Genomic DNA, 15,031 nt, shown 5'->3' with positions numbered 1-15,031 from the left:
TGTATCTCACATCCCGTCCACACGTCTCTCTGTCCACACTGCACACTCTTCATACTGTCCACACTTCTCTCACACTGTCCAAACTACTCACTGTCCACTCTGTCCAGACTACTCACTGTCCACACTACTCACTGTCCACACTGCGCACTGTCCAGACTACTCACTGTCCACTGTCGACACTACTCGCTGTTCACACTGTCCACATTTCTCTCACACTACTCACTGTCCACACTGCACACTGCCCACACTACTCACTGCCCACACTGCCCACTGTCCACAATGTCCACACAAAGCTGCCTTTCTTGAAGAACAAGCTGTTGTATCAAATGTTGTGTGTATGTTCGTCCAGGAGAGGGTGCCTCACCTTGATCACCATCTCAAAAGTGAACACTCCTGTGAAGACGTAGTCAAAATACCGCAGGACCTGCAGGCCAAACACAAAGACCTTCAGGGTACAACCCCAGCGTTACAGACTGTACACATGGCAGAACAGAGGACAGTGTACGGGCAAAGGAAGACAGACAGGCAGAGCTGAGAACACTGAGCCCTGAACAGTCAGATGCACTTACATTGTTGCGCGGGGAGTCGGGCTGGACTGGATCCTCAGCAGCGAGTGCGATGCTGCTCATGGCGATGACGATGAGGATGCACATCTCGAAGTAGCGCAGGTTCACAATGTAGTGACAGACCCGCCGGAATCTGGAGACAGCATAGCAGTCTGTCAGACTGCTAAAATAGGTAGCGCCCACCACTGACACCCGCTACCGCTAACTGACACTGCCTACAGGCATCGCCCACCGTTAACTGACACTGCCAACAGGCACCGCCCACTGCTGACACTGCCACAGGCACCGCCCACTGCTGACACTGCCAACAGGCCCAGCCTACTGGTAACTGACGCTGCCAACAGGCCCCGCCCACTGGTAACTGACACTGCCAACAGGCACCGCCCACTGGTAACTGACACTGCCAACGGGCACCGCCCACTACTGACACTGTCAACAGGCCCCACCCACTGGTAACTGACATTGCCAACAGGCCCCACCCACTGGTAACTGACACTGCCAACAGGCACCGCCCACTGGTAACTGACACTGCCAACGGGCACCGCCCACTACTGACACTGTCAACAGGCCCCACCCACTGGTAACTGACATTGTCAACAGGCCCCACCCACTGGTAACTGACATTGCCAACAGGCCCCGCCCACTGGTAACTGACATTGCCAACAGGCCCCGCCCACTGGTAACTGACATTGCCAACAGGCCCCGCCCACTGGTAACTGACACTGCCAACAGGCACCGCCCACTGGTAACTGACACTGCCAACGGGCACCGCCCACTACTGACCCTGTCAACAGGCCCCACCCACTGGTAACTGACATTGCCAACAGGCTCAGCCCACTGCTGACACTGCCAACAGCCACCTCCCACCACTACCTGACACTGCCAACAGGCACCGCCCACCACTACCTGACACGACACTGACTCACGGGTTGGTGGTGGACAGGATGAACATGGAGCTGTAAGGTGGCATGGGCTTGGGTCCATCTTCCCCTCCTTTCTCATCGTCCTCTTCCTCCTCCTTCTTCTCCTCCTCCTTCTTCGGGAGGGGCTCCGTGTTGGCGTTCTTATTCTCTGCACAAGGAGAGCAACACAGGGGGCAGGTAGAAGAGGAAAAAAGCAGAGAAAGGCAGAGACAGAGAAAAGGCACACTGATTAGCCTCTCGGAGACCCACACGCAGCCTGGGTCAGCGGCCGAGGCCCACAGAACGGGGCACTGTGGCCCGAAGACAGGCGCTGACAGGATTGGGGTTAGGGTTTCAACAGAGGAGCCAGCCAGCAGCGCAGAGGTCAAAGGTCATAGGTCATTCAAGCCAGCCATATCTGGTTGGCATCTGGCGAGCCGGGTGGGTACACGACACGACCAAGAGCTGGCACTCCCATTAAAGAGTTACAGAGGCTCCCTCACCCTGCAGCGTGGCGTTCTCGCTGGGGAAGACAGGCGGCATGTTCACCGCCGTGTGCTCCGGCTTCTTGGCACTGCTCTTGGGCGCGCCGCTGGGCGTGGAGGGGGGGTTGGTGAGGATCAGGCTGCTCTCGGGCGTCTTGCCCGGGCTGCCGGCCGGGGGCTGCGGGCTGTTGGGCGTCTTGCGGTTGAGGGCGTTGTGGGTGTTGGGCAGGGCGGAGCAGGGGGGTGGGTTGGCGTGGTTGGCGGGCTTGGCAGGGCTGGGCACGGTGGAGGGGCTGTGGTTGGCGTGGTTCCGGGCGGCGGGCGGCTGCGTGGCCAGCTGGCTGTTCTTCATGTTGTCGATGTGCTCGCTGTGCTGGCTGTCCTGCCGCTGGATGGGCCGTGTGGTGGACAGGCTGGGGCCGGACGCCGGCCCGTTGCCCAGCCCCTCCCTGAGAGGGGGACAGAGAGAGACAGAGGGACACGGTCAGAGCACCGCGGGCAGCCGGCAGGCGTGTGGCGCCCCCCTCCTGCCCGGTCACTCACTTCCTTCTCCGGTGCCGGCGATCCCTCTCCCCGTCCCGGCGGCCGTCGCTGTCCATGGTGGACTGGGCACCGTGGCGATGGCGCCTCCTCCTCTCGGCCATGTCCGGCTGCTCGCAGTCCCCGCCCCCTCCATCCTGCCCCCTCCCTGCTCCCCCTCTGTGCCGGCCCCCGCGGCCCCCGCCCCCTCCGTCCTCGTCCTCGGGGGTGCGGCGGTGCGGGCGGGGCCGGCGGGGCTCGGGGGCGCCCCCCTCCCCGCGGGGAGACATGCTACGCCCGTCCTTTCCCCGGCCGGCGGGGGCCCTGTGCTGGTGGCGGCGATGGGGGTCCCGGGTTCTCTCCCCGGGGGAGGGTTCAGGGCAGTCGGGGTGCATGTGGTTTTGGGGGTGGGGGGGCCCGGGGTCGTGCTCCTTGCTGCTGCTGCGGCCGCCCAGCCTCCGAGTCTCCGTGGAGTCGGCACGCTCGTACGGCCGCCCTGGCATGCCCCCCCCACCCCCGCCGCCCCCGCCCCCGCCCCGCTCGTGGAAGCGCGCCTGCTTGCGCAGGAACTCCTCGGCCCGCTGCTGGCTGAGCCGCTGCTCCGAGCTGGTGTCACTGGGCCGCGTCTTGTTGGTGTTGTTGTTCCGGTTCTCCTGGGGGTCCACAACCAGCGGCCGGTCCAGGTGGGTCTTCATGTCTGGCCGGATGTGCCGAGAGTACGACACCTGCAGTGGGTGGAGAGGGGAGGAAGAGTCACACCTGCAGGGGGAGGGGGGAGGACAGGGGAGGAAGAGTCACACCTGCAGGGGGAGGGGGGAGGACAGGGGAGGAAGAGTCACACCTGCAGGGGGAGGGGGGAGGAAGAGTCACACCTGCAGGGGGAGGAGAGGAGAGGAAGAGTCACACCTGCAGGGGGAGGAGAGGGGAGGAAGAGTCACACCTGCAGGGGGAGGGGGGAGGACAGGGGAGGAAGAGTCACACCTGCAGGGGGAGGGGGGAGGAAGAGTCACACCTGCAGGGGGAGGAGAGGAGAGGAAGAGTCACACCTGCAGGGGGAGGAGAGGGGAGGAAGAGTCACACCTGCAGGGGGAGGACAGGGGAGGAAGAGTCACACCTGCAGGGGGAGGGGGGAGGAAGAGTCACACCTGCAGGGGGAGGAGAGGAGAGGAAGAGTCACACTGCAGGGGGAGGAGAAAAGGAGTGCCCTGACCTTCCAGCGGTCTTCGGGGTCGAGCTCGTTATATAGCGCCTCCCGACTCGCCATCAGGTTCTGCCGGCGGATCTCACTGGTGCGCTGCTCCCACACTGACTTCGCCCCTTTCTGGTTCTTCTGCTGTTCCTTCCTGCACAGGGCAGACAGTCAGGCAGCAGGTGAGAGAGGGGGAGACGTGCTGCAGAAAGCTGGGGGACGTGCCGTAGAGAAGCAGAGGCACTGTGGGACACTTACGCTGCAATGGACAGGTTTGCCGCAGACAGGGGGCTGACCTCTGCCACCTCCTTGGCTTTCTGGAGAGCGATCTTCTGATTGGTCGCTTCCTCCTCCTCCTGCTCATCCTGGTCAGAGAGGGAGAGAGAGACAATACTGTGCTTTACAGTGACTTCCAGCATCAGTCAGCCCCTTTTCTCCTCCAGGGTACAGTATACAGGACACAGTATCTCCTCCCTCAAACTGAACTATTTCACCTGCTGAGCTCCATTGACCACTTAATCCAGTATTCAGTGATCGATTCACTTGCTGAGCTCCCACGAACATTCAATCCAGAATTCAGTGATCGATTTACTTGCTGAGATCCCATGACTATTCGATCCAGTATTCAGTGATCGATTCACTTGCTGAGCTCCCATGACCATCTGATCCAGTATTCAGTGATCGATTCACTTGCTGAGCTCACATGGCCATCTGATCCAGTATTCAGTGATTGATTCATCTGCTGATCTCCCAGGATCATTTGATCCAGTATTCAGTGATTGATTCACTTGCTGAGATCCCATGACTATTCAATCCAGTATTCAGTGATCGATTCACTTGCTGAGATCCCATGACTATTCAATCCAGTATTCAGTGATCGATTCACTTGCTGATCTCCCAGGATCATTTGATCCAGTATTCAGTGATTGATTCATCTGCTGATCTCCCAGGATCATTTGATCCAGTATTCAGTGATTGATTCACTTGCTGAGATCCCATGACTATTCAATCCAGTATTCAGTGATCGATTCACTTGCTGAGATCCCATGACTATTCAATCCAGTATTCAGTGATCGATTCACTTGCTGAGCTCCCATGACCATCTGATCCAGTATTCAGTGATCGATTCACTTGCTGAGCTCCCATGGCCATCTGATCCAGTATTCAGTGATCAATTCACTTGCTGATCTCCCAGGATCATTTGATCCAGTATTCAGTGATCGATTCACTTGCTGAGCTCCCACAAACATTCAATCCAGTATTCAGTGATCGATTTATTTGCTGAGATCCCATGACTATTCAATCCAGTATTCAGTGATCGATTCACTTGCTGAGCTCCCATGACCATCTGATCCAGTATTCAGTGATCGATTCACTTGCTGAGCTCCAATGACCATCTGATCCAGTATTCAGTGATCGATTCACTTGCTGAGCTCCCATGACCATTTGATTCAGTATTCAGTGATTGATTCATCTGCTGAGCTCCCACGACTATTCGATCCAGTATTCAGTGATCGATTCACTTGCTGAGCTCCCATGACCATCTGATCCAGTATTCAGTGATTGATTCATCTGCCGATCTCCCAGGATCATTCGATCCAGTATTCAGTGATCGATTCACTTGCTGAGCTCCCATGACCATTTGATCCAGTTTTCAGTGATCGATTCACCTGATGACCTCCCATGACTATTTGATCCAGTACTGGGTGGTTGATTATTTAAATAAGTGATCTATACTCCTGGTCCCAGGGAGGCACAAGGTTCACTGGTTCATCTCTGCTTGAGGTCTTAATGCCTAAATTGGTGTTAATACTCCTATTTCCTGTCCTTCAGTCATTGTGGAACATGAGTTGTAGTTTGTTTCTGTGAACTTGTGGGGCTGAGCTGCACCAGGATGAGGAAGAATACAGAATACAGCTGCCAGGAAAGCATCAACCCCTCAAAACTCATCCAGCATTAAAATCTAATTCCTGATCATGTGACCTTGCTCTCCACCTTACCAGCTTATAAACCGGGGTCACCAGCACTGTGCTACAGCACCGCCCTCTGCAGGTCACATCGCAAGTAGCAACCGATGAGCTGCTTTGTTCTGCTGCATTGCGAATTCTGACCCTTTTCTCAGAAAAGTTGTTGTTGTTGCAGGTGCAGTCCTTGCACTGTTTACTTCCACTGTGTGAAATTTAAGCTGACTCCAGGAAGTTTTTAGAGCACAATGCTCTAATCTTACCAGAACAGGCTCTATCTACATAATTGTAATGCAGTTCTTAACAGCCTCCTAATGGAGCGAAGCTGCGCTGTACCTTAGTGAGCTCCTGTGCATTGGCCAGGTTGTCCACGGCGATGGCCAGGAACACATTGAGCAGGGTGTCTGAGGTCAGGGGTCAAAGTCAACAGACATAGCACCTGAGTCTCATGCCGTTTTAAAAACCTATCCTACAACTAGGCAGTGTCACTAGTGTGTCTGAGTGTGTGTAAGTGTGTGAATCAGTGTGTTTTACTGTGTGTCTTAATCAGTGTGTTTTACTGTGAGTACACATCAATGTTTTACTGTATGTGTAAAATCAGTGCATTACTGTGAGTGTGAGTTTGCATCACTGTGTTTTACTGAGAGTCTGCATCACAGTGTTTTACTGAGAGTGTGCATCCAAGTGTTTTACTTGAGTGTGCGTTCATTAGTGTGTTTAACTGTGTATGTGCATCACTGTGTTTTACTGTGAGTGTGCATCGCTATGTTTTACTGAGAGTGTCCATCAGTGTGTTTTACTGTGTGTGTGTTGTGTTCGGGGGATTGTGTTGTGAGTGTGTATATGAAACAGAGTGTTTTACTGTGTGTGTCTTGTGCGCTCGAGGACTGTGCTGTCAGGATACAGTTTCCAAAGAGTGTGAGCACGATGAAGTAGATGGAGAAGACCATTCCTGAGTTCACTCCGCCCTGAGACTCGATCCCGTCGTACATCACAGCATTCCAGTCCTCTCCCGTCAGGATCTGTGCACGGAGAGATACAGCGGCATCACTCTGGGCAGAGTCCGTGACACACACTCTCGCACACACCCCTCCACTCCGCCCACCTCCCCCTTACCTGGAACACTGTCATTATTGCTGCAGGAAAGGTGTCAAAGTTGGTTGGAGGTGTGCCGGTGTCGAAATTGAACCTGAGCCGTGGAAAACGGAGGGAGAGACGGGATAAGAGAGAGGGAGAGGCTGGAGGGCAGTGTGGAGTGCAGGGGCGGCGGGGCACAGGTACGGAGAGAGACAAAGACGGGGTACTCACTGCCCCCCGAAGAGCTGCATGCCCAGCAGGGCGAAGACGACGATGAAGAGGAAGAGCAGGAACAGCAAGCTGATGATGGACTTCATGGAGTTGAGCAGAGACACCACCAGGTTCCTCAGGGAGGCCCAGTACCTGGACAGAGGGTGGAAGTGGGAGACAGTGATGGTCAGTGGACAGAGGTCACTGGGAGAGAGAGTGGTGGTCACTGGACAGAGGTCACTGGGAGAGAGAGTGGTGGTCAGTGGACATAGAGGGCATGAAAGAAAGAGTAATGTCCAGAGCTAACAGGTACAGTTATGCAAGGTAGACATTCAGAACAGCCAACCGACTCACTTGGTGACTTTGAAGATCCTTAATAACCTGAGAGCTCGTAAGACACTGATCCCAAAGGAGGTCCCTGGCTTCACCACGGCCCAGATCACCTCAAAAATGCTGCCAACGATGACCTGGAACATGGTACAGCAAAACACTCTTCCATCAGTCCTCCGAACCACAGGGACACACAATCCACAGGACACCAATGGAACACAGTAAAGCACTCAACCATCAGCTACCAATGAAAAAACAGTACAATACTCGGCCTTCATAACTACTTTTGTGTGTCTGTGAAAGCGCAGTGCTGTGTGTCAGAGTATGTGTGTGTATGTGCGTTTGTAACTCACCGCACAGTCAAAGCAGTTGAACGATGAGTGGAAGTAAGGCCTGGTCCCCAGACCATACATCTTTATAAACATCTCTGACATGAAGAGTCCCAGGAAAATGAACTCCGCAAAGTCTGGAGACAGGGTGAGGAGAGAGAACTCATCAGAGCTGAGAAGAAGTACTAGGCCAACAGTGAGTTTTCTAGATCAGTTGTTGAGTTTGCAAATCAGGGACAAGGGTTCTAGATCAGTTGTGGTGTTCACAGATCGGGGTGAGGGGTCTAGATCGCTTGTGGAGTTCACAGATCATGGGTGAGAGTTCTAGATCAGTTTTGGAGTTCACAGATTGGGGTGAGGGGTCTAGATCACTTGTAGAGTTTGCAGGTCAGGGGTGAAACTTCTAGATGAGATGTGGAGTTTCTAGATGAGTGTTGAAAGTTTCTAGATCAGTTCTGGAGGTTATTGGTCAGGGGTGCAAGTTCAAGGTCAAATGTGGAGTTTACAGATCGGGTACAGGTTCTAGATCAGTTGTGGAGCTTATAGATCAGGCTGAGGGGTCTAGATTAGTTGTGGGGTTTACAGATCAGGGGTGTGGGGTCTAGATCAGTTGTGGGGTTTACAGATCAGGGGTGAAAAGTATAGTTTCTGATGTGGAGATTACTGATCAGGAGCAAGGGGTCTAGAGTTCCAATCATAAACACAGGGTAGAGATCGGGGAGAGTCAGTTGGACTCACAGAGGAAGTCGGACAGCAGCTCAGACTGGTTGTAGTGCACGATGGCCACACATAGCGTGTTGAGAGCCACCAGGCTGAGCACAGTCCAGTAGAAGGCCTGAGTCTTGACAATGTGGCGGATGAAGAAACGTAGCCGACGCTCCCTCTTGTGAAACGAGGAGCCCTCCAGCTTAGCGCTCTTTATACTGGCACGGGCGAAGGGCGAGCCTGGGGCAGAAGGAAGACGGGTTTAGTCTTGTGGTGCACATTGAAGGGTTCAGGATGGATCCAGCTTCAGTTCACACTGTGATAGTGGCCCCTGCACTGTGCGCTGTGTGCTGTGTTGCTTTATTTATGACCAGTTCAGTGCAAGAGTGCATCAGGGCATCCCTGGGCACCAATACATTGGGGGCAACTACAGGCCAGTCTTAGTACGATCATCTGATGACCCAGGCACACTGGAGCAGGGACTGGTGGTGGGCTGGGTCAGGTCTGGGGCTGGAATGGTAGCTGTGGGGGTCAGTTTAGGGCTGGTGTGTGCCCCCCCCCATCACTCACCCACAGAGGCGATGTCCCCCAGGTGGTCCTCGCCCTCCTCTGGATTCAACAGGTCCGTCTTACTCTTCTTAATGGTGGCTCTCCTCCGGGATCCTGGGGTGGCACAGGGACAGTGAGGCGCACACACACTCATGCACAATGCACATGCATTCTCAGTCACTCACACACACTTGTGCACTGTGCACATGCATTCTCACTCTCATGCACTCACACACATGCACTGTGCATGCACACTCTCCCTCACATACTCACACACGTGCACTGTGCACACGCATTCTCACACACACATAAACTGTGCACACTCACACACTCACACACAGTCAGGGAGAGCAGAAGCTGTGAGCTAAAGCTGGAGGCCTTCTTCCTCCATGAAGCAAATGGGAGGAGGAATTAGAGACAGACAGACAGAGAAGCAGCAGCCACTCATCTCTGGATTCTGTTGATTCTGATCCGTGCCCTGGTGTGAGAAAGCCCAATACCACCCCCCCCCCCACACAAGAGTAGCTGTGTGTCAGAGATACCCCTTCCCCCATCACACGTGTCAGCAGACGGTTCGGAGAGATAGCAGATGAGCAGGTGGATCCATATATACAGGCGTGTGTATATATATCACTGCCGTGCCCCGGCGAGCAAGCACGGCCCGAAACACACGGCACAAATACCATCGAAGGGCATCCGGTCGTCCGAATCATTCTCATCCTCCGCCAGGATCACTTCTTCTAAACAGAATGAAAAGGGTTAAATCAAATAGAGGCGTTCTGGACGAGAATACGGCTGTGTCTGTTTATGTATATACAGTATGTGTATGGGGGTGTGAATTTCTTTTTGTGTGTCACAGCTTTGAACCTGCTTTGCCGATCCACTCCATATCTGTATATATAGTGTATATATGCATGTGTGGCTGTGTGTATATTAGTGTATGTAAGTACTCTGTACCTGCTTTACAGATCCACTCCAAGTAGCCATTCAGCTCCCTCTCAATCTGCTGCTGCCTTCTCAGCTTGAGGAACTCACTGCGGTTCTCCACCCGCTCCCTCTCCTTGGCAAACTCCCTGTCAGAACACACACAGTCTGATCAGCACACAGAGGAGTACTGTACACACACACAGTCTGATCAGCACACAGAGGAGTACTGTACACACACAGTCTGATCAGCACACAGAGGAGTACTGTACACACACAGTCTGATCAGCACACTGAGGAGTACTGTACACACACACAGTCTGATCAGCACACAGAGGAGTACTGTACACACACACAGTCTGATCAGAACACAGAGCAGTACTGTACACACACAGTCTGATCAGCACACAGAGGAGTACTGTACACACACAGTCTGATCAGCACACTGAGGAGTACTGTACGCACACACAGTCTGATCAGCACACAGAGGAGTACTGTACACACACACAGTCTGATCAGCACACAGAGCAGTACTGTACACACACAGTCTGATCAGCACACAGAGGAGTACTGTACACATACACAGTCTGAGCAGCACACAGAGGAGTACTGTACACACACACACAGTCTGATCAGCACACAGAGGAGTACTGTACACACACAGTCTGAACAGCAGAGTGCACACAGACACACATGACAAGAAACCACAGAGAGCTGGAAAGACAGACAGAGAACATGAGACAGGCGTGACCATTAGACAGAGACAGGAAGGGGCAGAGAGTGATAGAGACAGAGAGACAAGCAGGGACAGAGGGAGAGAGAGACACAGTCAGGGAGAGACAGAGAAAGACAGAGATTACGATGGGCAGGGATAGATGGAGACAGAGAGACAGGCAGGGAGAGAGAGACTTACCCAGACAGCACACCCAGCACCAGGTTCAGCATGAAGAAGGAGCCAATGATGATGAGGGGGATGAAGTAAAGCCAGTTCCAGGCGCTTCCTGCGGCATCATTGCTCTGGACAGACAGACAAGCAGTCATTCCACCTCATCCTCAGAACAGCCGGCTGAGAGAGCGGAGTGTTGTGTCCTACAGGTCCCTCTAAGCCAGAGACACCTCCGGGACTTGCTTGGCTTGTTTCCCTGTGTCGTTCTCACGAACCTCTGCCCTGTTAACCCTGGAGCCAGAGTTCACTCCCTCTCCCTGCCTGGCCACTCACTCCAAGTCACATCAAAGAGAGACATTGGCATTACTGATGACAGACGCTGGGGACACAGCATTGACAGTTCGAGACATCTGGAACAATAACATTCTTATTAACAGAAAGAGTCGCTCTGCTCTGCTGGCAGAAGTTCAGGTGTACATCAGGCCTGCTTCACTGCTCTCTTCTGAGCAATGGCCACTGGCCTGTTTCAGCCCTGCACACATTGCTGGTGCTCCTCGTGGAGACTGCAGAATACAGCTAAAACTCCCGGAGAGAGAGAGGAGGAAGATGAAAGAACCGGGAGATGGGAGAGGAGGAGAGAGGTGGAGAGAGAGGAGAGAGACAGGCGAGAAGGAGAGAGGTGGAGACAGAGGAGAGACAGGAGAGGAGGAGAGAGTCAGAGAGATAGGAAAGGAGGAGAGGGTCAGAGAGGAGGAGAGGTTGTATGACCTCAACCAGGCATACAGATGGGACACAGACAGCCTAGACAGATACCAAACTGCACTGGGCGATGACGAAATTCAGACACTGTTGGACACATTCCTAAACACTCCGTATCAAACCAACAAATTAGGCATAAACTTGGCCACACAAAAACTGTCATGCCCTCTGCAGCCAGAGGGCGCTCCTTCTCTGTCCTGTCTCTCATTTCCGGTTCTCTGCTGTCCTTCCGGTGTTTCTCTCTCTCTGGGGCTATATACTTCTGGGTCTTTCACTCTGCCTTTGCTCAGCATTGACGTTTGGATGTCCTGAAACTGTTACGGATTCGGCCAGTGAAACCGAAACCAAGTAGTGAACCCACTTGCGGGAGCCGATAGAGACAAGTCGTGATCCAAATACCGTAGCCGAAGGAGAGAGCCGAGAGTCCAGGGGAAGCCAGAGAGCCAAACAGGGAGAGAGTAGCCAAAGCCAGACCGTAATCCAAAACCGTAGACGAAGGAGAGAGCCGAGAGTCCAGGGGAAGCCAGAGAACCAAACTAGGAGAAAGCAACCGAAGCCGAGCCGTAATCCAAAAGACGTAGTAAAAGGGGATAAACCAAAGTCGGAACCAGAACAGTACGAGGAGGTAGAAGGCGTAGCGCAACTAAGTGGCTCGAAAGGGAAACCAATACTGAGCGAGGGGGTAGGGAAAGACTAATGCTTAAATAGCAGATGAGACGGAGGTGTGGTGGTGAAAGCGTACACTGATAGGTGGACTGATGAACTAAGGCTACGCCTTCTTCTGCCTCTTTCGTTGCCGAGAGGCAGGGATCGTAACAGAAACCCGCCTAGCACCAGGTCGCCCCACGTCCGCTACCTGAGGGCATAGGTTTCTATACGGCATTCCCTGAACAGCTGAGCCCGGGCTAACCCCCGTCTCAACGCTACGCAGAGGGTCTTTTCACTCTCCTGTCTTTCTACAGTTCGTCCTCTCCGACATCCGTGACAAAAACTGAATCACCTATTTCACAAACTAGCATCAAAATCTAAGCTAAAAACAACGAAATCAAAAAACTACCAAAAAACAAAAGCAAAAGAAAAGTGGTTTGATACAGAGTGCAACAACATCAGAAATGCACTACGAAAAGTCTCAAATGAAAAACACAGACAACCACACAACACAGATCTGCGCCTCAGGTACTGTGACACGGTAAAACTTTACAAACACACGCTGAAAAAGAAAAGAAACACATACATAGACAAACAACTTGCAGAAATTGAGGAGTCACTAAATCAGAACTGTTTCTGGGAGAAGTGGAACAACTTAAACAAATCAAAACCAGAAGAATTGGCCATCTAAAATGGAACAATCTGGCAAACATACTTTGAAAATCTCTATCAAAAGCTCCCAAATACAAATCAATCACATCAAAACACCATTTATGAAAAACTCAAAATTTTGGAATTGGCTATCAAAGACAACCAAAACCCCTTAGACTCCCCAATCACTGAGCAGGAGCTACTGGACAAACTCCAGGCCCTCAGACCACGCAAAGCCTGTGGCCATGATGGAGTCATAAATGAGATGCTGAGACACAGCAGCCCAAAGTTACAACAAGCCCTGCTCAAACTCCTCAATCTCATCATGACAGCCGGATGTTTCCCCGAGACCTGGAACCAAGGACTGATCACGCCCATCTATAAGAGTGGAGATAGACTTGATCCCAACAACTACCGGGGCATCTGTGTGAACAGTAACCTGGGGAAGGTGTTCTGCAGTATCCTAAATACACGAATACTGGCCTTCCTTACCGAACACAATGTCCTGAGCAAGAGTCAGATTGGCTTCTTACCAGATCACCGCACATCTGATCACATTGACACCCTACACACACTGATAGACAAACACGTCCACCAAAAACACAAAGGAAACATTTTTGCCTGCTTTGTCGATTTCAAAAAATCATTTGACTTGATTTGGCATGTACTGTAAGATTGTTTTATAAACTACTCCAAAGTGGCATAGGGGGCAAAGTGTATGACATAATAAATCAATGTATTCAGAGAGCAAATGTGTAGTGAAAATTGGAAACAAAAGGACCAATTCTTCACCCAAGGCCGTGGGGTGAGACAGGGCTGCAGCCTGAGCCCAACACCGTTCAATATCTATATCAACGAATTAGCAGGAATGTTGGAGCAGTCTGCAGCTCCTGGTCTCACACTACACGACACAGAAATCAAGTTCCTGCTCTATGCAGATGACCTGGTCCTGCTGTCGCCCACAGAACAGGGGGTGCAGCAGAACCTGGCACTGCTGGAGCAGTACTGTCAGACCTGGGCGCTGACAGTCAATCTGGACAAGACCAGAGTTATGGTTTTCCAGAAGAAAGTCAGACCTCAGGGAAACAGGTACAAATTCACACTCAACAGCAACACATTGGAGCACACATCCAGCTACACATATCTCGGTCTCACCATCAGCTCATCTGGGAGTTTTGACCTGGCAGTGAAGGCACTGAGGGAGAAGGCACTCAGGGCTTTCTATGCAATAAGAAGGAGGCTCTTCAACATCAACCCACCACCAAGAATCTGGCTCCAAATATTTGAAAGTGTAATCCAACCCATTGCCCTATACGGCAGTGAAGTGTGGGGTCCCCTCACAGACCAGCATTACACTCAATGGGACAAACACCCCACAGAAACTCTGCACATGGAGATCTGTAGAAACATCCTCCGTGTGCAGAGAAAAACACCTAACAACGGGTGCAGGGCCGAATTAGGCCAGTACCCACTATTGATAAACATACAGAAAAGTAGTTCAGGTGGGTAGCTGCGTCAGCATGTGTAGGCTGCAAAGGAACAAATAATAGGTTTATTCCATGCTGAAAAAAAGAAGAAAGAAAACACAACGTTTCGGCCGTGGAGCCTTCTTCAGGTGTCAACACACCTGAAGAAGGCTCCACGGCCGAAACGTTGTGTTCTCTTTCTTCTTTTTTTCAGCATGGAATAAACCTATTACTTGTTCCTTTGCAACATACAGAAAAGAGTATTAAAGTATTGGCTACACCTAAAAACAGCGACCAAAATTCCTACCACCACAAAGCCCTGCTGAGCCAAAAGCTGAGCCCAAAACAGAGCCCCCTGAGCCAGCTGGTCCTGAGGCTCACTGACTCGAGCCACACCAACACCAGCCAGCCTCAGAACAGCACTGCTAGAGCACCACAACTCAGACTCAACCACATCACAGCACAGATCAAACAGCAATATCTCACACATACACAAACACAACATAAACTGAAATGCTACAGAACCCACAGAGACAAGAAGACAATACACACTAGCAGAATATTTGACCAAGATAAGAAACAGCAAAAAGAAACAGACCCTGATGAAGTACAGGCTCAGTGACCACAGCCTGGCTATAGAAACTGGGTGACACAGGCAGACCTGGCTGCCCAGAGAGGACAGGCTGTGCTCCCACTGCCAGTGGGGAGAAATAGAGACAGAGGTGCACTTCCTACTGCACTGTGACAGATACTCTGGGATTAGAGAAACATTCTTCCCTAAATTCAGAAATCTAATCCCAGAGTTCCCACACCTGCCAGAATCACAACGAATCCCAATCCTACTGGGAGAGGGAGGAGGGAACTCAGTTGAA

General features: G+C 52.3%; 1 protein-coding gene across 1 annotated transcript in view; it reads right to left on the bottom strand.

Annotated features, from left to right (window-relative positions):
• The window catches only part of LOC148820695 (voltage-dependent P/Q-type calcium channel subunit alpha-1A-like), a 115,805-nt gene that overhangs the window by 47,957 nt on the left and 52,817 nt on the right, over positions 1–15,031 (bottom strand). Inside the window, exons 7-24 of the mRNA XM_088932164.1 lie at positions 10,663–10,766; positions 9,783–9,898; positions 9,509–9,565; positions 8,847–8,939; positions 8,310–8,516; positions 7,596–7,708; positions 7,267–7,379; positions 6,934–7,065; positions 6,742–6,814; positions 6,530–6,647; positions 5,962–6,029; positions 3,920–4,026; positions 3,683–3,815; positions 2,497–3,197; positions 1,972–2,402; positions 1,493–1,637; positions 570–699; positions 365–424 (exon numbers count right to left, since the gene is read on the bottom strand). Of these exons, the coding sequence (XP_088788290.1) occupies positions 365–424; positions 570–699; positions 1,493–1,637; positions 1,972–2,402; positions 2,497–3,197; positions 3,683–3,815; positions 3,920–4,026; positions 5,962–6,029; positions 6,530–6,647; positions 6,742–6,814; positions 6,934–7,065; positions 7,267–7,379; positions 7,596–7,708; positions 8,310–8,516; positions 8,847–8,939; positions 9,509–9,565; positions 9,783–9,898; positions 10,663–10,766 (2,901 nt within the window). The remainder of the gene's footprint in view (positions 1–364; positions 425–569; positions 700–1,492; positions 1,638–1,971; positions 2,403–2,496; positions 3,198–3,682; positions 3,816–3,919; positions 4,027–5,961; positions 6,030–6,529; positions 6,648–6,741; positions 6,815–6,933; positions 7,066–7,266; positions 7,380–7,595; positions 7,709–8,309; positions 8,517–8,846; positions 8,940–9,508; positions 9,566–9,782; positions 9,899–10,662; positions 10,767–15,031) is intronic.

The sequence above is a fragment of the Atractosteus spatula genome, chromosome 14, assembly GCF_055471065.1.
Source record: "Atractosteus spatula isolate fAtrSpa1 chromosome 14, fAtrSpa1.hap1, whole genome shotgun sequence".
Classification (NCBI taxonomy): Eukaryota; Metazoa; Chordata; class Actinopteri; order Semionotiformes; family Lepisosteidae; genus Atractosteus; species Atractosteus spatula.
This window is presented reverse-complemented; position numbering and strand designations above follow the sequence as displayed.